A 23,278-nucleotide genomic window follows, 5' to 3' on the forward strand; every position below is an offset into this window, starting at 1 on the left:
AAATCGAGAAGTTGGCTCCGCGCCACGCGATGACTCGACTCGATTAAAGGTGACTGGGATGAGTAGCTGCGATAAAAATTAAATGTTGTATGTTTACAGTCAACTTGGAGTTCGTTAATTAAATTGTTAGTATTCGAAATTTAAAAAAATAAAACAGAAACATAACCATAGCGCGTTTTATACTGATATTAGCGCCATCTGTCGGCGGCGATGGATTTTCGAACTTTCAGGAAAAATTACTGAGCCAGATATGACTGATTTCAGTACACCAGAAAATCAGCTAATACATTCACGTGTATTGATGCATGTACTTATATATTACTGCATTAAATTTTAGACTTTGTCACATAAGATAAGAACCCAAGAGTAACTACCTACTATAGAAATGTAACTCGATTGTAATGTAATTGTAATGTAACCCTAGATTGACTGACAGTCATTCTTTGTGTCTTTACACTTCGGCGTGTCATAACTTATTCCAAATACATACAATTTTATTATCCTATTTTATATTCGAGCTAGAATTTATATATTTTACTTCCTTTGCCCGTGTCGAGCATACGGTAACCAAAAAGGCTAAATATATTTCTGATATTATCCATTCTAAATTAACATTTGAGTCTATAACGTTAAGGTTAATTTTGAATTTAATCTTTGAGTGTAGACTGTAAATTTTGTAGACTCGAAATCTAAGGCGTCAAGTCATTAAGGAGTCGACACAGAACGGCTATAAAAGTAGTGAAACATAAATAAACTTGCCATGAATGAGATTGGACCACGCGTTTGTAATTTTCAATCACTTGGTGACATATTGGCTCTTATATGTCTTGCCATTGTTTAAATTAGTTATACGATGTGCAATTTTAGATCAAAGTTTATTAAATTACCATTTAATGAAAAAAACGCGCGTGCAACGATTTATTTTATTTGCGACTAGGTATTATAAAAACTTGATGAAAATTTGTACTTTGCTTTTAATCCACTTAACTAACCAATTTTATTATTTTATCCCATCAAATAGTATCTTGCACTAATATTTAAAGATAAGAATATTTGACTCGGCGACCATTATTTGGAAACCATAATTCAAAAGTCAATTCCGAATTGTCATTTGATTTATTTAAAATATTCCAACCTATAAATATATCATTATTTATACAATACAAGCTGAGCCCCGCTATCGTGGGAATTTCAGAATGAAAATTCCCTATATGTTACTCCAGGTTATATTCTACCCGTGTACCAAATTTCATAACAATCGGTCCAGTAGATTTTGCGTGAAAGAGTAACAAACATAAGTCCTCACAAACTTTCGCAATATTAGTAGGATAGAAGGATAAAGCTTCCCTTATAAGTTGGTAATAATTTTATCCCAAATTTTCTACAAATTGTAATACTCGCTCAGCTTAGTCTAACCTTTGAAATCTCAAGCATTCAACAAAGCATTAAGATTCTTCAACTCCTCACAGCGATTTAATTCATATAAAAAACGTGCAAAGCGGCGGAAACACTCACACATAAACATATATATGTCGCTTTGACGACTGCAATAACCGTATATTTCTATATATTGCCCCGTGAATACATAATTCGTATTGTAAATAACTTTATTACATTGTTATGTCCGGCTGGCGAACTATGAATGGTGTTATTAGCTTAGCAAATGTTTATCACGAGCGTGTGCTACACTGAAAGATATATTTTGCACTAGCTGCGCCCCGGGGCTTCGCTCCCGTGGGAGTTTTGGGATAAAAAGTACCTTATGTGTTAATTCAGGTTATATTCTACCACCAAATCTAGTACCAAATTTCATAACAACCCGTCCAGTAGATTTTGCGTGAAGAGGTAACAAACAAACAAACTTACTTTCGCATTTATAATATAAGTTGGGATTACGTGTTTATCGCTTACGGGGTAGATAGAGCAGAGAGTTGCGAAACTTATCACCTATAAATCTCTAATATTCCCAGCTAGTCAACTAGACTAAAGCAGCCGGACGCACGCACTTGGTATATAAGGCCCCTCATTGTAATTGATGATTGTCCCCGTCAGACGCCTTCCGAATGCTAACTCCTGATGAAAGGCCAAGCCGAAGACGATTGTTTATTATTTTGTCGTGACTATATGCAGTCTAGTTTTGACGCAAAAATATACAACTATAGCTATAATAACATCCAATTGTAGTATTTCATTATCTCATGTGATGACTGAATATTTAAAAGTAAAAAAAGTACTAAGGTAACTTAATGTAAGTTAAAAATGTAATTTTCTCGAAATTAGTAAGTCATATAATATTTATTTATCAATAGCCGCTTGTGTTCCAGTACTGGGCAAAAGCCTCTCATGAGAGAGAGAGAGAAGAATGATGTTTTGATATACCTTTTGACTATGTACATTATGTACTTTTATATATTATTAGAAAAAAAAACATTGTAAGAAACAATAATGGTAAGCCGATCTGGCATGATAGGGACCAACACTGTTCAAATAAGTTTCTTTTGTCATTTCTTCTCAGCAGTGGTCGTTCCGAAATGCCAGTAGTTTGTAGCTTGTGAGAAATAACTATAAATATAAAAATTGACGAGAAAAAGTGCCTGTGAAGGTCTAATTTCTGAATAAATGATTTGAATTTGATCTAAGACGCAAATTTTCAAATTTGTTGTTTTTTTAAGTATTATGTAATTATATAATATTTGGTACATATCCGTCATCTTGTAATACGACTATAATTATTCTTCCACAAACTTATACGACAGAAAATACTCATTACAAACCTTAAATCACCCAATGATCTCTCTCCGAAGCCGCTTAATTTATCACTAAGTCTTGCTTACTAAGTCGATGCAGTTGCAAATATGTCGGCCGAGCTCTCTAATTAGCCGATTCGTGTTCAGGTCCACGTCTGGTCGAGTAGAGGCCATATCTAATGTGTCACTATTGTTCTGACTTATCAGTAATACGGCAAGAATGAGTCCGTGGCTTTGCACGTTGATACCGCCATTATTACAGTTTGGGCATCGGTACGTGGCTTGCATAAATTGACAGTTGATTTTGAATTAAGAATCACATGTAATCAACGATTAGTAGTATAGTAGTATAATACAATAATAATGGCAATGTCCAATTTGAATCTCGAATTTCTTTTTAAAATTTGTCGCAGTTTTTGAAATTAGAACGTCGTAAAGAATGTACGAATTCAAAATTTAATTTTCTCTTTCTGTAAATCTTTTACGCCGCTCAATTAGAATGATATCATAGCTCCGTGTGTAATACCAACTTTGAAATAAGGCGTGTTTAGTTTACTATTATCGTAACTTACGACACGATTATAGCTTATTAATGTGACAATTTGTATTAATAATCACTTACACTATTAATTGGGCTGTAATGAACCGATTCAAAATAGTTTTGTCAAAGTAAATTTCAAATATCATAGTCATTTCTGATATAATCATTTAAGAGTAGAGACTACTTTTGGTAAAATTTTGTTATTATTATAAATTTATATGTGAATGTTCCGCGATCTTTACCTTTTTGGGTTTTCCAAACGGCTTTGCACTAAAATTGATCAAATTATGGTATTAATTGCTTTACAGGTATTAAACGCGCACGTACCTTTTTTGCTTTTGGACGTTTCGGGTCGTTGTGAGTGATTGTTAAAGGGACGTGCGCGTTTAAAACGTGTATTAAGCAATAAATAACAAAACGAATATACAATAGTAATACCATTGAATTTTAAACTTTCACGTAAATATGACGTACTTTTGATATATTATCAATAGCACGTCATATTTACCCACATGTAAACAGTGGTAATAGAGGCAAATTTTGAATGTTTATTTGTGTTTACTAATTTGTTTGAAAAATAAGTACTTACATAAATTAATACAATTTTTTTTCCAAGTTTAAAAACAGTCATCCTCACCTGTATGTACCCTGCCTAATACACTTTGTAACGGCAATATAGGCAGATTTTCAATAATTTTGTACAGTTTGATGTGCCGCAGACTGTACCAATCCTGACGATAACCCAGCATAGGACTGGAACCAGTACCTGTACTTTGGGAGCTTGTTCTGAGAACACATTGGAGATTCGGCGGCTAAAAACAATTAAATCGTTATTAAGAACCGTATTAAGAGCGTTGGCATGCGCGCTCTCTCCTTTCGGGAGATAGGGATGGGAAATTTATTCATCGATAATTAATCGATTCAAAATTTTATGTGTGTTAATCTCTTCAGTTATTTCCTGCATTCTATACTATTCTATACTATATTTCCTCCATGAATACTACAATTACGTGGTAGTATAGAATTCATATAAAAATATATATTTTACTTCATACGTCGAAGTTTTAGAAGAGCTATCAATATACATATTACTAGCCTACTACTCAATGTAATGTAAACGTAAATCATATGAACATGTGAATGTTGAATTTACACTAATCTCTGCTTAAAGCAACTGAGAAACTCACACAATGTATAAAACCTTCAAATGTAACATAAGAATTCAATATCTGAAAAGCGAGGCAAAATACACGCAAATTGTAACCAGTGCCGATACGTACTATAAAACCTTAAAATGACTTGACGCTTGCAAAACCGACTCAATAAAAAAGAAAACACCTTATTAATCGCGAACGCATTCAAAATTCACAATTCGATTTTTGAATGGCCGATGAAACACGATACTCTGATTTTGCATACACAAACATCGTAAATCTCATTCAATGAAAATGAGTATCGATATATCGATATCGAGCTTTACGATCGATTCATTACGACGGCGTGCCCTTACCGAGGACAATGCTCCAGTCACGTCCGAAACAATCACATCTTCATTAATTACTTAGGAATTTTTTCATGTTCAACTTTTGGTGTCTCGTAATATAAGGAGCCGAGCTGGAGACTTAAATTTTCTCTGTGGGAATTTTTAATGAACCATGCCTTATGGAGAGATAGAATATTTTTATTGCATTTGTGTTCCTTGTTTGTGTTTTTTTTTTATTAGAGAAACGAAAATCTAAATTCAATTATACACAATTTGCAAGTATGTTTGCAAATTTTAACTTTTTGTGTACTATTATATTATTTGAAACATAGTTGGAGAGACATTATACAAAAAAAAAGCTTTTACACAAAGCTATAAAAACAAAAAGCCTTAAACATTTTATGAAATCAAAACGGTGCCAATAAATATGTAACAGGTACTTACATTCACTGTACTTTGCCCCTCCATTTTTGTTTAACACTCAGGCAGACAGGGTACTGCTATAGCAGTTACAACAATAGAATTTACTTTATGTCTCGTCGAATGTCCTCTAAAGTGCAGTGCATGAGTTAACTAATAACTTGTTATTTACTATATGTATATATAACGAAATATGGTGAAATTTTCGTAATGCATGTACTTGTTTACACCACGCGACGATTCCCAGTATGTGCTAATGACATCTTGCCACAATTTGTCGATTTTTTGCGCCTGCGCAGCCCGCTGTCGATTCGCGTAATTAACTTGTTTTCCCATCACTATAATTATGGCAAATTAATGTTATTGTATCGAAGCCACTATAAAAGATGTAATTAAGCTTTTGTACAGTTTTAATTAATATACTGTATTGATTTGATTTGGTATTTAAAAAGATATAATTTAAAATCTGGCTATGTACCTATACCCAAGTAACATTTTTTGTTCGATTTTGATGAGTTAATCGAAAATAGATAAATAACATTTTAATTGCTTCTAAGTCGCTAGATGGAGGTAAATAGTCGTAAAAAAGTCAACTCAGATGCCTTTAGGCGACTTGAATTCTATTCAAGTCGCCTAAAGGCATCTGACATGACTTGACATAAGTGTTAGCAATACACACTCGATGTGATGATGTTGATTCACTTTCACTTCATGTAAAATCTCACATCATGTACGTTATCTATATTTTTGTAAAAAAAAAATATGATTGTCACTTATTCTAAACCAATCGACTTTGGCATGCTTAGGGCCGGTTCCATTTCTCCGTTGTGCTACGTCAACGTCGATGCACATCTATGTCAAACCCATGTAAAACAACGGACTAGCAACGCATTGCGTTTACGCAACTGAGCACGACGGATCAATGGGACCGGGGCCATAATTGTGAGACCATCGGCACGCATATGCTACTTGTATGAAATGTTGATACACATAATTGAACTTCATAAACTTGGATATCGTAATAATATGTAAATAAATACATTTAATATGTGTAAAAGAAAATTGTTCTTCCACTTTTTTAAATAATTACTATTTATTTAATAACAGAATAAAACAATTTTAAAAAATACCACGGTGTTTATACTAGCGTGTCTTGAAATGAACAACTTAATATGCGAATGAGTATCTCAAGTGCAAATATAATTATTAAAAAAAACAATAGCACCGGTCTGTTTTAAAATATCAGTATTTGTGAACATTCATTTTCCATTTCAATATTGCAAATTTTTAAATTAAGAATTTTAATATTTTATTTTAATGAAGACAAAAGGCATTTTGCCTTGCATTGGACACCCAAACATGCATTTAAAGTATTTTAATCGTTTCCAGTGGTTTAAAAGGCACGTTTAACTTACCAATTTCTACATATTGTCACGTGCCAAAAAATTTATAACCATATTTGTATCATATTGGTATACAATTGGTGTAAAATGATTCCAGGTATAAATATTAATAAATTCCATAGACACTCCGGTGATATACTGTTGTCTTAAGTAAATTTTCGACCTTATGACAAGTGACGTCAATATCTTTCTAATTTGAATAATTTTGGTTTTTATTATTATTTCATATGATATGCTATACTAAAGTGAGACATCAGTAGTCAGATTAAATAATTAAATAAATATATTTAACCACATAAATAGATTTTTTGTTATTCAACGTACGCCGCAAATTCTGTGATTTCAATAATTTATATAATTGGGAACAAAACAACTGAACACGCAAACTTGACGCAGACGCATTAAGTATTTACACGACACGAAATCACTTTAATTATTAGTAATTCCAAAGCGGCTACCTAATTTAAACGAGGAAATTATAATTTTAACGGTAATCATGTCTTTGTTTCAGATACAAAAACAAAGGAAGGATGAGACAAGAAAACGGAAGGACGATAAAGATATGCACACGGTGATAAAAATCTCAAAGAAAATGACAATGAAGAAGAAAATGAATATAATACGATTAGAGTTGACTTGATTAGTGGTAAAAAGAAGTCATTGGTGATATTAGTGAAATCCGTGATCGTATGATTGTGAGTGGAGGACTAAGTGATGTTACAGTGTTAGGACTTTGAATGATGCCTGATCGGGAGACGGTGGGCGGGCCTGGGACTGCGGGAAGTGGTTTCTTGCCTCTTCAATTCCCGTCGGCGTTTGCAGCCTTCCACGCTTCCACCCCTCCAGGCGCGCCGACCACAGCCATGCACCACGCTACACATTACCATCATCATGCTCAGTAAGTTTTTATTTTTTCATAATTTCCATCAACATTTTGGACACAAGAAGTTCACAACTGGATGTAAGAATCTCTGAAATACTATGCTATTGTTACTGTGCGTCGGAGCTAATCCTACTTTGCTTACTATAATAATTTTGTATTAATTTGACCATTCAAAAAATATGAATTTTTAACCTCTTAAATTATGAACTAAACTAAATTTAAATCTACAATATATAAGATCAATATCAAATGCATTTTAGCATTTGCGATAGTATTTTTTGTATTATTAGTAATTACCTGACTATAAAATTACGTATGTTAATGAGTCACTTTGACCCTCGTTTCGTTTTATGTTTGCCATACGACTTCTTTTACAAAATCGTCTTGAATGATCTTCGCCAACGGAAGCAATAAATTCCATCACATAATTGATTTCTCATCAGTTGACATAGGTGCAACTGAAAATAGCTACGTTTAATATTATGACGATTTATTTTGCATTTCTGAAATTGGTCTTGATTATATGGCAGCAGCATCTGGTTAATACGAGGTTTCACCTGTTTTATATTCGGCATTCACTTACCGTATAGCTAATGAATATAATTCTACATGCTCGTCTCGAATGAGGATTCGAGTGCGCAATTTAACCATTGAATATTAAAACTTCTACAATAATGACTTACTTGCCAAATGTTATTTATTGCGAATTGCCAATGCCCACTTCTTATACCGCGACACTTCAACGTTTATTCCCTTTTTAGTGCCTTGCTTATCATAATCCGAATGGCCAGCGGCATTCATATCATCGAATCCATCTACATACGTAATTTTATTATGATTCGCTCGAAATGCAAGTGTCCTTTAGTGAGCCGGTCGTTTCGCGTTATCCGCTCGTCTAGTATCTCCGTTCCGTTTATTGGCTTGGCCTATAATATACATTGGTTCATTAAGTATTACTAGGACATGTAAGACCTTTTATTGCATAATTGCATGGACTACTTTTTTGCAAAAATTTTCAATACATCCTACATTGTTAAGCGCGCGTTCAATTAAAAAAGTAACAGTTTTTTATACGTCGTCAATAAAATTCACATTCGCCCAGTGCACCTTTACCGATCTGCCATTCCATTACGTTTATTACAAATTCAGTATCTTTTTTACGTTCATTCACTTTAGAATTTATATCGGGAGCAGGTAGAAATTTTTAGATTAGATTAGACTCGGCGTATTAACCGTGGTTTACGGCCGAGGGCTCATAAAACCGAGTCCAGGTGAGACAAGGTGTTACTTAATGATAATTTATTGCACAACAACGGACACGTAAGCCGACCAATTTGATGACAGCATTAATCTTCTGTAACTGGACACAATAAAACTATATCGTAAAATTGAGGGATGGATCGGAGAGCACCTGAATCAAGTGCGTTGACGGGAGAGCAGGAAGTTGTCAAACGGATTGAGACATTTACAATGTTAGTGCGTTAATAAAAGCCGGACGGTGCATTTCAACAAATGAGTCGTCGTATCTCAAAGGGTTCGTGATGTATCGTGCGGTCGAGGCTGAAGCACGCGAGATGATTAATGCCCCCGACGTCAGAAACACCAAGCCTCTTCACTTCACTCGCGTACACGAAATTAAAATTGTAAAAATGTTAATTTACTAAACAGTTGATTTTAACGCGCCTGATGGATGTTACTCGTATATCGTCCTGTGCCACGGTTGCTATATATCATACTTTGTTATTGAGGCAATATCAATAAAGGTTTTGTGTATGTAGAGGGCTGTAGCTCAGTGATATTGTGCACCTTAAATCTCTCACACGAAGATGGATGCGCAACAGCCGCCGCAATTTATTTAAACGCCCTCACCTGTGCAATAAACTTGTTATTTCTACGTCTTATTTATAGTGATTGCGTAACTCGTTACGTGGAATATAAAATCGGGTATAAAATTGGTAGTATAAAGACATGCTTTCTCGGAAGTTGGGGCTATCCTTTCTTTATGAGATCTCCTCGATCAAGGAGGCACAACATAATGAGGTTATAGAAGGAAATCAAACACATCTTTATTCCGCTGAATTTCTAACAATTTGACAAAAATCGACACAGTTAATATCCAGTTCCTTACTTATATTATCTTATTATTATGTTAAAGGTCAATTTTGACGGTAAATTTTCACCTTACATTATAAGATGCTGCAACATCTCTGTCTTAATAACCATGTCAAGAGTTCTTCTGAATTCTCTTTATTTGGATTCATAGCCGGATGCCTCCGGCTCGCCGTGGCCATTAACGACGTTCCTTGGTGCCTCATTTAACCCGCTGCTGCGATAATTGCCACCACGTGTTTATTTCCAACTGATCTATTTATAGCTCGCACAATGGGTTGGACACGATTGGTTATTTTGGCTCCGTTCGCTCCGTCAAAGTCAATTCTGTCCGGCCACAAAAGAGGTGTTGCGAGTCGCCTGTCATTTGATTCATTAAGCAAAGTCCTTTGAACTGATAGATTAGTATCGCGTGTCAGTTCACCTATTAATTCTACTTCAACGTTTTCAGATTATGTTTATTAAGCTCCTACAGAGTAAATAAGGCGGAACGGCCCTTTGTGAATTGTGTTGCAAAATTGCAAACACAGGGCGCTTAGTAACAAATATTGCTGCCAGCATAAAGTACATACATATTTCTTCGTGGCACTTATAAATAAGGAAGGAAATGCAATATTGAATATGGTAGTCTTTATGCTATAGCCACATAACCCAAACACATAGATTGTGAATGATTTTCTCATTATATCAATGCAAAGATTGGTAATACAATTGATATAATTGGAAAGTAATTTTGTACACAAGTTCATAGTTGTTGAAAACGTTATCCATGAAATAGCAGACTGTTAGTTTACCATAAAATCTTTGTCTTCCCAAGCCATTGTTTCAGGAGAGCTAACTTCCTCAAGGCGGGTTTCACTGGAATTCTTTCATTTCACACATGTGGCGACACAAAGCGTCTAAGCCATAATAAGTACCATTCTCCCGCCCGCATCCCACTACGAGCGCATTGTGACTGCGTCCTGCCTCACAAATCATCGAGATGGGAAAAAAGTCAATTGTGAATATAACACACCTACCGAGGGCTCCGTACAGCTCATTTCAATGTACAATCCTAGATAGTGTGCCACAAAAATACTGCAGTTTCTTATTTTATCTTGGTTGTCTGTAAGAAATTACCTAGGCGATAACACCGTCATTTGTATATTAATTATAGTGTGTATGTTAATATATATTTTTCTAGGTTCTAAGTCTTTTAATCTAGGTCTAATTTACTTATTTTTTAATTTGTTATTTCTAGTCCCAAACAATCTGTTAAAGCTTTAAATCCTAACTACCTGTACAAGTACTTTATCATTTTTGTCTAAATAGTTATAGGTTATATATATATATATATATATATATATATATATATATATATATATATATATATATATATATATATATACATAATCGATTTTCCTTTAAATATTTTTATATTTATCAGTTATTTGATTACAATGACAAAATTTTTCATTTTCGTCTGTTCTTCATATATTTTGATAGACAATTAAGGTTCCTTTCATTCTATTCGAGATGCAGAATCCTATAAACCATTATTATAGATGTAAAACAAAAGGCAGCGTGATTGGACGTCGTGTGTGGTGTTACCATTGTTCATAAAGGCTGGTTTAAGCGTCCAAAGTAATTAGGTGTTGCATCTCTATCAGACAAATCTTTCGTGTTATGTTTCATGGTTAACTTTGTCATAACAGTAATTTTGGGTATCGTATGGGAACCGTCTTCGGTTTCTTTAGAAGGCGTTAGCCATACGTTGTTCCAATCAGCTTGAGATCGAACATCTCATATTTTATTTTCTCGTGAAGTTATAAATGTTTTATGTTATAAAATTTTATTATGTTTGCTTCATCACTTTGCATTTGATGTTTGTTGGGGTTGTGATTTTGATATATTTTTACTGTTTTACGTGAAATTGATATCAATATCACGTGAAATATCGGATAAATCTTTCGAAGGTTCCCTTTATATAATTTCTCATTTTCTATTTAGAGCATCGTTCATTCAGTCAATACCTCTGTCATGTTTTTCTGTAAATTGCCAGATAAAAATTGGAAAACATCCAAAACTTACAAAACGTTTCAATATTTTTGTCAGTGATTTAGACACATTCTGAAATTATTGATCTATAATTTTATCGTCATAGGTTTTAGAAAAATAATTATCACAAAATATTAATTTTACAATATACTGTTATTATCAAAAAGCTACTAATTTTACAGAAATATTTTTTTAGATAAATTGTTTAACCTTACCTTTGAAAAATCGAAATATAATATAGCATATAAAATTATACATGTTGTGGTTATAAAACGCAATGCAATTTTAAAAGCAAAGCAGTACACGCCTGATTTATTAGTGCCCCGCTGTGTTTGTTTGTACGCGAATATAAATGTCGGGAACTAATTAAATGCATTTTTGAGAAAGTGCGCTTGCGAGAAGATTTACAACAATTGTTCTCACTTTAAATCTCATAGCGTTAAATTTGTGTGAAAGAGAGTCGAGTAATGCGCCAGGATATTTTTGCACAATCACTCTTGTGAACAAAGTCGCTTGGATGGATGATATTTTTGAAATGTATGACTCAAGAGAAATCTAAATCAGTTTATTGTGTGAAAATTTGTGTCGCTAGTTGACAGTCGTTTTCAAGTCATGTCAGACGCCTTTAGGCTACTTACAAAAAATGTGCCGTCACTGACAAGAAGGCTTGTACAACAAGTTCATGAATGGAAAACAATTATTATGAATTTAATAAATAAAAATATAATTACATGTAAAAAAAAACCAGAAATTAGATCGCATTTGTTGTTTTTTTTTACGTTGTCTATATTTTATTGTAATATTATATAAAATCTTATATTACTTCGATACATTCCTCATCGCAACAAAGTCGAAAACTTTTTTATATATGTTATTTTAAGCCCACAAATACGACCTCCTGATTGAGACACAAATAGTGTTAAAACAAAAAATTTGCCGCGCTACCTGGCAACCCAAATTGTCCCTTCCGGATTGCCCGAAAGTTCCCGAAGCTTGCCGATCGGTCAATCGACCATATAACCAGCTTCCGGTTATAAATTGACCATCCCTGGCAAAGACAGGGCATTGTCCGCTGATAAATATAGATTGGATATCACCATCATAACTGTATGGAATATAGTAATACTAGCATTTGCCCGCGGCTTCACTTGCGTGGTTTCCTATGGGAGCAGGAACGAAACGGAAGGTACCCCATATCCTACACTGTATTTCAAACTATAGGTGTATGTAAAATTTTAGTAGTTAAAGCATTAAGAGGTAACAAACAAACTTACTTTAGGATTACTTATAATATTAGTTGGGATTACTTACTAGATTTTGCCAGTCAATGGTTTGACAAAGATGTTGAGGAACCGTTCGAAGTGGAAACGAGAAAGCCAGAAAGCTGACCCTGGGCTCCGACGCTCAATGACAAAGGAAGAAACCAGATCATATGACCGAGACTAGCTTTTTCCAGTGACTGCTATGTGAAATTCCCGCTTAGATAGGCGCCCTCATACAGTTATCCGCCCTCGACCTTACAAGAAAACCTGACGAGGTTTTACCAAAAGCTACGCAATGTATTTTGATTCGCCTCGGTATCAGTCCGAGTTCGCCGATAAATGTGGAGCCAAAGAATTCATAGTGTGAAGCCGGCAACGGACGGGAGTCCAGATGACGGATACGTAAAGCAATTAACCTAAATATTTTTGTAACCGACTTCACAGACGATTTTTTTATCAATAGACTTTAATATTATTCTTATAGAATTTTCCTACATCATCGATATATCTATACTATTATTTGTTAGTTTGTATGTTTGAGTATAATCTCCGAAACTACCGAACCGATTTCCAAAATTCTTTCACCATTAGAATGTACTGTACATTATCCAAGATTGCTATAGGCTATATTTTATCTCAAAATTCCCACGGGAGCGAAGTCCCGAGTCAACGTCTAGTATATAATACAACTGTAAGTAGGCTATGTTCGTACATAGAATATATGAAACAAAAATCATTAAGGGTGGTTAATGGAAATAACAGAAGCCAAAACATTTTGTCTGTCTGTATGTATTATGACTGTCGCGCATCACGCAAAAACTACTCGATGGGATTTGATGCGGTTTTCACAATCGTGAAAGGGCTAACTTAAAATATGATACAGGTTTATGATGATTGTTTATGATGATTTAGGTTACACGCAATACGTTGCTTAGAATTCGAAATATTGTCAGAAATAACAATCAATCAATGAGCCGACGCACGTAATAAACGCGGGCGAAGCCGCGGGCAAAAGCTAGTGAGTAATAAAGATAAACCGGACATTTTTCATATCATCCACAAACCTACAGTAAAATAAAGAAAGACTATTCTTTATGTGTAACAGTAGCATTCGATGAAAAAATAAGAAGGGACATGCGATGTTGCGTGCACACAGTAGCCATACATTTTAGCGCTGATCCGAGCTTCATTAGACGCAGGTGTGTGCGCAGCCTTAGATCTGGATATCGTGAAGCAACGACTAACGACATGAAACGCAGGTGTGTACCAGCTTTACGTGATTAAAATTGAATTTGTTATAATTTATTTGGATTACTGATAAAGTGCTCATAGGAAAATTGTTTTTTTTTTTTTTTTAATTGAAAGTAATAATTCAATTGGGATATGAAATGGGATTATTTGTTCTTTAGCACTGTATGAGTTTATTTCTAGTAAGTCGGTATATTATGTTATTTCCAATTAAAACATGTTAGAATAACGGAAAACAATAATGGATCATAGAAAAGAATGTTCGTACTAAGTATATGGAATCAATCAATGGACATCTGAATTTTGGTTATTCTCTGACGGAATTATTTAAAATACTTCTCCTGGCTCGTAATTATAGAATCAGTAGGTACCACTTGGGAATTTTTAACGGAATTATTTAAAATACTTCTCCTGGCTCGTAATTATAGAATCAGTAGGTACCACTTGGGAATTTTGGAACTTTTCCTAAGAAAGTTTGACCTTTTTAGGGTAAAACAAAGGTAGGTTTACTGTCAGGCATGAACTGGGAACGATAACCAAAAGGCAAAAGCTACACTTATATAGATATTCAGATACATAGAAATATGTGTTATGTACTTAATCAATTTGTAAGACCACAGTTTATTATTTTATAAGCAATTAATTTGAGATTTTGTCGTTGGAGGAGAAATCGAATCGTTAATCCCTTTAATCAGTACCAGTCGGCTCCAAATCTCATTGGAGCAGATTTAAACGGTTTTAATTAAAGAAACAGAAATAAAAACGCGTTGAAAATGGAGCTTAAATACGTAACCGAGACCTCCGCATTTTGTTTCTCCATCTATAAAGGCGTGTACACACGAGATATTTTATTATTATGTCTCAAAAATTCGAAAACGATTAGAATTTCAAAATTCAAATTATTTCTTGTGAGAATTACAAAATTGGTGTTGGTTTCTAGATTATGTACACTAATATATTATTCGTTGGATTGTTCAATATGCTGTACGATGTGAAAGCAATTATATTTTTGTTAAATATTGGCTCATTGAATGCAGGTTTTAGGTTAAAACCAAACCTTAAAATCTGCCGCAATAGATTAGGCCTGTTTACTTGCGTTTATTTCTTTACAAATTAAAATACATTTTCTATTTTGCTAAAATTGCTCAACGCAGTAAAATAAAGGTATTTTATTCATACTGTCTAATTACCTACACTCGTGTATGCTGGGAAAAGTAATGGAGAGAATAGATTAAGTACAAGTTATGGTCAGTGTAATGAGTTGAAACCTGCAATGTAAAGGTGTCTGTAGTCTGCAATCTTGCAAGTTACTGAACTATTTCTCTGTGTCTTAATGTAATCGTAAAACGATAAAATATTCAGACTAAATATAGATTTTATGACTGCAAAAAAATCAACGCAATTCCTCCAATTTTGACCCCGACTATAAAAATATATCACTCTCGTTCTCTCATGTATAAAAAATGCCTTTTGCGGTATTTAATTTTGGCCATATAAACACTATGACAGTTATTCACTTAATATACAAGTGTACACCAACCCTTACCGCGTTAAATGCGCCACGGTGGTTGGCCGCACACAATCGCGTAGTTCGGTGGCGCGATTTTGTCGCAACAATTTATCGACCGCACGTCCGAATAATGAAGTACGTACTTAGCTATTGTGCACGCACCTTTATGACTTATATTTGGTACACAAATGAAATGAGCTTGGGAAAATTTTCATAACATAATGTGCTCTCGTTTCCGCGTCTTTGAGAAAGAAAATTGATAAGGTTATTTGAATTCGCGTACTAGTGTATGGTCAACGGAAGAATCGTATTTTTTTTTTAAATCATTTTTCATCTTGGCCTGACCGGGGATCGAACCCGGGACCGCCAGTGTAGCAGTCCGTCAAGATGACGGCTACAGAAGTCGTCATTAACTTTGTTAATTTTTAACTTTGCCGCTGACGTTTAGATAAAATGGCATACTTTGTGTTATTCTACGCAGGTTGAGATTAATGTTAAAGTTAACGGGTGTAACCCACCCTAAGTACACAAACGATTGGGCCACAAGTCCATTTACATTTCCGAATTCTGTCTCAAAGTGTAACTGTAACACAATACGTTATCAAAGCGTTCGTTCAGAAACCACGCACCTGTTGACATGTTTACTGAGACAACAATGTTAGATGATAGTCTGCAAGTCATAAGCTGAAGCGGTGATGAAGCGATAACGAAATCCCATGACATGAGACAGTGATGATACATTTTTACATTGCGTATTTTTAAATCAATAACTGTGTGAGATATATTGATTTTACGACAGGGAAAGATATTAAGATTCGATGCAGAACAAAACGATGGTTCTTTCTAATATTATTAATAGCTATTAGAGTCTTATTTCTGGACAAAAAGTACTTTTTTCACTTACACTTCTTCTGTCCTTTCCAAAATATCATATATGTAATATTTTAAACAATAGATGTAATAATAACTTTTCCTACTACATTTTAATCGCTTGGTACTTTTGTATACAATGTTTTCTAACAAATAATGTATCACTTCCAGACTGCATTTACTTAAATTGCAATAACAATGGCGACAAGGAAGCACTAGAATTAGATTTCTATCTGCATTAAACATGTGCATCTGCATCTGTTGACACTTTTACTGCTTAGTATGTGTTTTTCTCTCATTAATTATAAAAACGTCTGGTGTGTCTCGCCACAGAGAGTAAGTAGGCGTCGGACGTGGCTCGTTTATTGCCTCATTTGTATAGCTAAGTAGACCAGTCGCCGAATCTTAATAAATAGTCTAGTTAAGTTACTCTAGTTGTCAAAGGACTTAGAGATTTGTTTATACTTATTTATATAACAAAAGTTACAAATGCGACTCATATACATACGACACAAATGCGGAAATTTTCTACTGACCTACTTGATGTCGATGGCCTTGTTCATACTTATATTGAACAGAGGGTTTTTTACGATGTTCAAGCTAGCCCATATAAAATATCGTCTATGAAAGATAGATGAATGTCAAATTAGTCATATTTTTTATGTATGGTGAAATCGCGATGTCATATCACTTGAGCCATACGTTTAAATAATAATGATCAAATATAGTCGCGTGAAGGGTTAAATTTGTACAGGATTTTGTTGGTGCATGTCTGGCTGACGAGGGCTAAAAGTTAACCTTAAAACAATATTTTGAGAGTGAACTACCTTTCACATAATTTTAATCTTTGTAAACATTAGAAATAAAGTTAGTTATCGCTTGTTGCACATACATGAATATTTTTATCTTAAAACGTTATCCTTTATTCCTATCTCAGCTATAGGTTCAACCTAGTTTCAAATGAAAGGAATATTTAATTATCTGTCCAAGTTTTAATTCTTTATCAGTACTTTATTATACAAAGAACGCATGCTGAAAGTACAAAAACAATAAAAAGTTAAATATACAAGGGCGGACTTATCCCACGTAGGGATCTCTTCTAGAGATACATTTACTAAATAAGGATAGAACTTCTTAGAAATTTTCATGCGAAGAAAAAGTTTTGATTCTAATTTGCACAGATTTTTGATTAAAAAAAAAACCACAAGGATTCTTTATTTAGTACTTACTACACGGAACCCTAAAATCATTGCAAGGGGATGTTTTTTAATATAGAACCGGAGACATCGCGACATAAAATGTTTTCCTTATCGTCACACTTGCTGGAAACGTTTCGATAAAAACATATATGTTTTTATCGAAACGTATAAAATGCGATACGGTTTTTGAACAGATTTTAATAAATTTGTTACACCTGATAGGAGGCAGTCCAAGTCATAGGTGACTCTAAAGTATTATTTTTAAAAATATGGTGCAAGGTTTCAAACTGAATATTAGTATATATCTAACATTTCTGTATTTTAGCATTACGAGAGGCTACATTAATGTAACGACTTATTAGAGCAGAGATATTAGAATCGTTCGCTACTTTGTTTAGCATTAATGCAATAGGCAGGTCTATTCGTGTGTATGAACGCGATAAACTTAAAAACTACTGGACGAATTCTTACTTTTACTTCTTAATTCTACGGTTTACACCAACCAATAGTGTGATTTCTGAGGAAGGTTTAGGTGTTATTATATAATTTACTATGGTTTTACTCGAGCCAAGCGAGAGTTCAAGCTGGTTACCAGTAAAATATATTATATAATTTTATCAAACACCCGCTTACGCTTATGCCTTGGCCAACCAACAACAAAACTCCAGAGAATCCAGTTATTATTAAATTGGAATCCCATTTGTGAAAACTCGTAAAATCTTTTTTTTATAATTTCATTACCTTATAACATATGCATTTTCGGAATTGCATAAAATGCATAAAAACCTTATTTTGGTGTGGATTTTAAGGCTTTGGTTAGCTGTTTTACCTTATTTAGATATCAATGTGCAGTAAAACGTTGATCTGTCTGTCTGTTGTTCTGGGTTTCGATTGTTGAGTTCAGTAGAACTAGTTTAACATTATTTTGTTTTATGTTGTGTAAATTGCCATTTTATGAGTATACTATATATAAAATAGTACTGGCTAAATTGACAGAGAAGAAATTAGCTAATTTCTAAACCTATGTATAGAATGTTAATAAAACATTTTTGCGTTTGATTTTTATCTAGTCTGAATATATTTTTTAAATAGTTATATATATATTTAAAAATATATTTAAATTGCCTACCTATGTATAAAATTGTAATAACATTTTTTGCGCTTAATTTTTATGAAATCCGAATATATATTTTAAACATATAAAATTTTTATTCAGGAATCGCGACTCAACTTTAGCACTAAGTTTGATCTGCGCAGAAAAACGCAAATTACGCCATTTTGCTTTAACTTTAGCGGCGCGCAGTCAACTTCAAAGTCGACTTTTGGAACTCACCCTAAGTTATTAAGAAGTAAGTTAAAGAATTTTTAAGCTCTTCCAAGTTGTAGTTACAAAAATACTTTAAACCATTTGACCCCGCATCCTTGTTATTCCTAAAGGTCAAATCCCTTCAGGGCTGTCAAGCAAATGGCGGCCAATAAAAATGTCGGGCCCTTTACGACTCATTCCAGTTTACAGCGTCTATATAAAAGAGCATATCTCGTAAACAGCCCATATGCAGCTCGTGGCTTGCCGGGGTGTCGATTGTACTCTCTCTCATTATTTCTTGTTTCATTATCGGCTGTGATGACTCGAAGCCCATGATCCGTACATTTTGATGATTCAGCTAATAATAACGGCTATCAAGTGACCAGAGATCGCTAAAAGAATCAGCATTGCCATACAACGTGCTGCAAGCCTTCTGGGACAACGAAATGCCGGGACGGGCATTTTTGTAAATATTTATACATTTACTTTGTTTTATAATATATATAATTTAGTTTTTAGTTTAATTTTTAGTATTATTTGTGATATACAAATATTAGTTTTAATTAAAATGTATCTTTTAAAATTAAATAATACATATTTTAACAGCATAAATTAATATGTAAGGTTAGTCCAACAACTTATACTATCATATATAAAGTCAATTTCAGGAAATCCCTTCTTAGTGCCTAACCTACACACCAAATTTCAGCTTTTTACGCCCAGTAGTTTCGACGGTGCGTTATAAATATATATATATAGCCTCCTATGAATCTCGTACGAGTCTTGACAGCTTATAGACAAAAACAGCAGACGAAGGGGATTGATGTCAGTCAGGCCGGACGTAAATTTACAGCCAAGATTTTTCACGTGGATCCTGGGCATCACAGCCCAAACTGGAACACTTAACGATGATAGAATAGGATAGATGGCGATTCATGATCTTATGTCTCACACATAAATAGCTGCCTAAGGTCAATGTATACATTAAAGCACTGGGTCTAAATTACTTAGTGGTAGATTGCTAGCTCGTTGACAAGTGAGATAGCGATAAAGTTAAGTGAACACGTAATGTATTCATGCGAGATGGGTCATGCTAAGTTCATTGTACGTTGATCAGTGCATCAATTGTAGTTCATTTTTATAGACAAGTGTGGTTATTTTTTTATGTTAAATAATGCCTTTTGTTATGAAATATAATTTATATATGTTTGCATAGCAGAATAAGCGGTGGTGATGGTTAAGACGCCCGCCTGTGGATCGAAAGGTCTCAGGTTCGAATCCTACTCGTGCCACATGATTTGTATACCAATCTGACGAATGTATAGCAGTTTTCATCGCACCACTTGCTTCCGGTGAAGGAAAACATCGTGGGGAAACCTGAACACTGTTTGATTATTAGTTTGTGTGTGAAATGGAGAAGGCAATGGCAAACCGCTCCATTAATAGTGCTAGGAAAGTTGTGTGTGTTTCATTCCACCACGACCCTCAGCCATGAGGAAGCAATTGGAAATTTTGGCAGTAATATAATTAGTATATTTTACATTAACACGGATAATATTTTATGAAAAGACAATTCGAAAATTTGAAAAAGCTCACTTTTGGGTCACATTTAGGTATATAGAAATAGCGGCCAGTCCCGGCTTCGCTTGGGTAATACCGTAATAAGTTAAACACTAAAACCTTCCTCAGAAATAAAACTGTCTATTGGTGAAAACTGTACAAAAATCCGTCCGATAGTTTTTTTGCATTTACGTCGTTCATACAGACAAAAATGACGGGTAGACTTATTTATACAAGTATCGTGGAATTCTCTACAGTTTTCTGTGGCTATCTATGATGGCTCCTGTCAAGTAATAATTAAATTGACGTCATTTTTGTTTTGTCGTTGTTGTTATCGCAACATATTTAGTGACGTTCCTTCGAAATTAAGTGATCTGTAGGTACACTAAAATTTCTTACCATGAAAATTTCCAAATATTTAAGAAATAATTAGTTTGTAATATATTTATCGTTCAAAAAACTTGACATAAGTACATACATAACAGAAGGTAAATAATCAAAAGCATCAAGCATATGACGGGATATCTTCCAGTCAGCCAGCGGTAGTTAATTGTGTGTTTTTTCTTCGTTAGTTCGGTATACTTACTATCAAAATATTATCCGTCTCGTCTACCTCATGGTTGTATTATATATTATGTATAATCTGACAGTGGAAATTAAATTCCTTTAGCAATACAGCATATTATTATAGCGAGTGTAGTTATCTCCGGTCAAGTAGATACCCTTCATTCTTTGTATTGATTACTAAATTAATAATTAAGAGTCTGTGCGCACGTGGTTGAGTATAACTGCTTTTGTGTCATTTATATAAATAAAAAAGCAAGATAAAAAGGAGAATGAATGTATTTAATAATGTATGTTTATTGTAATAAATGATTATACTAAATATATTATATTCTACTAGCGGCCCGTCCCGGCTTCGCTCGGGTAAAACCATAATTAATTATACACCTAAACCTGCCTCAGGAATTACACTATCTATTGGTGAAAACCGTACCGCCTGGTAGTTTTTTAGTTTACATACAGACAGACCCGTTTTTATAATATGTAAAGGTATTCAAATTATGAAATTACAACTAATCTGCAAACAATTATAATTGTATGACTTTATCAATGAGGAAGTCTTCCTTTGGAGGCTTACATCCGCTGCCCAAAATAGACCCGTCATAATTCACCTCGTCCAATGACCTGCGCGGACGCAGCCGGCGGAAATGACCGCACTAGACTCCGTTCAGTTCACTCCCTTTGTCACATTCGGTTTGCTCCTGAACAGGGCAATTATTGACCGAAAGGGATGTCATAATCTTTACCATATACCAATGTTTCCAGGCCAATACTGTTTAATGGGTTTCTTATGGTATTTTTTCTTAGCAGTGTTGGTTCAATGCTTGCTAATAGTAGCTTGTAGAGTTGAAAAATATGGTAAAAATTAGTATTTCAAGTAAATAAATCCATTAATTTTTTTGTAAAATCTATTTTTAGTTATGTAATTCACTTGCGATTTACACACAAATATTTCATGATAAATTTAAGTGGAGTCGTAATCAAATGTTTCTGCCTAAACTAGATTACGAAGCAAAATTTCATTTTTCGACTTAAACCTTTAACCTGTAACAAAAAATCGGTACTCATCCAATATAACCCTCAAAAATACTGCTTGCTTAATAAAATGGCACACTGATGATGGTTAATAATTGGTTGTATACGCTAAGCTACGACGAGACCGAAGAAATAGGTATTATTAATTGAAAGTTGAGTCTAAATATTTACTACCGGACCCATTTACCACTGGTTTAAAGTTAAGTTTAAATTTATGTAAAAAGTACTATCTGGCTCGGAAACCCTGTATTTTTAATTGATTTATATGTTCAAATCTTCTTCGACACAGGCTTGCCTAGTGAACAAGTTAATAAGATTAATTTGTAAAATTTCTGCAATGTATAAACCTATCTTGTAAAATGTTATACTTATTGCAGCAAATAAATTAATTTTTTTTTTTTTATCTCTTATCTTTTCATGGTTAAAGTTAGGCCTATAACTTTATTTGTTGCCAACGAACGGACCAAATCAGGCAGGAAGAGAGGGAATACATCATTTACTCAAGCGCAGTACACCGGACTCACCAATAAAATAATGCTCCGTGATTTATTTGTAAACAGAGGGACGTCAGCGCGCAGACGCAATATCGTGTACGTACTATACTGTGTACAGTTAACAGCACATGAAGCTGTACTAAATCACTAAAAATTCGCATTTGCATAGAGATATACAGGATAATTTGAGGTGTGTCTAACTGTACACCATTTCATTCTACTAAAACATTGCTTTTTAACTTCTAATTTATGCCTTATTCCGTCGACATAAAAAAACTGTTTATAAATAAATTGTGTACGCGGCTGTACTTTCGTTGGTACACCCGCAGGAAGTTGTGTTTCTTTATGTTATTACCCATTTACACGGTATATTTGTTGTTTGTATCAAGAATGTGAATAATTCCATGGCAAAATCACTATTTGATTCAAAGTGTATCTAAAGCCAGTTCTATTAACATATTTTAGTGTTATTATGTATTTGTCAATATGATACCGTAAAATGACTTTTGACTTCATAAGAACTTTTTGACTTCATAAGAACTTGATAGTAATTTTACCACAAATTCCAAAGAATAAATAAATTAAAAGCAACGCCTGAAGTAATTAA

The 23,278-nt window shown here is 33.9% G+C and overlaps 1 protein-coding gene across 2 annotated transcripts in view; it reads left to right on the forward strand.

Annotated features, from left to right (window-relative positions):
• Positions 1 to 23,278, forward strand: part of ci (cubitus interruptus) — a 100,072-nt gene that overhangs the window by 38,515 nt on the left and 38,279 nt on the right. For both annotated transcript variants that reach the window (XM_053762984.2, XM_053762985.2), the window contains exon 3: positions 7,106 to 7,492. In XM_053762984.2, coding sequence (XP_053618959.1) covers positions 7,332 to 7,492 — 161 coding nt within the window. In that variant the 5' untranslated portion in view covers positions 7,106 to 7,331. The remainder of the gene's footprint in view (positions 1 to 7,105; positions 7,493 to 23,278) is intronic.

Source organism: Plodia interpunctella, chromosome 23 (genome assembly GCF_027563975.2).
Source record: "Plodia interpunctella isolate USDA-ARS_2022_Savannah chromosome 23, ilPloInte3.2, whole genome shotgun sequence".
Lineage (NCBI taxonomy): Eukaryota > Metazoa > Arthropoda > Insecta > Lepidoptera > Pyralidae > Plodia > Plodia interpunctella.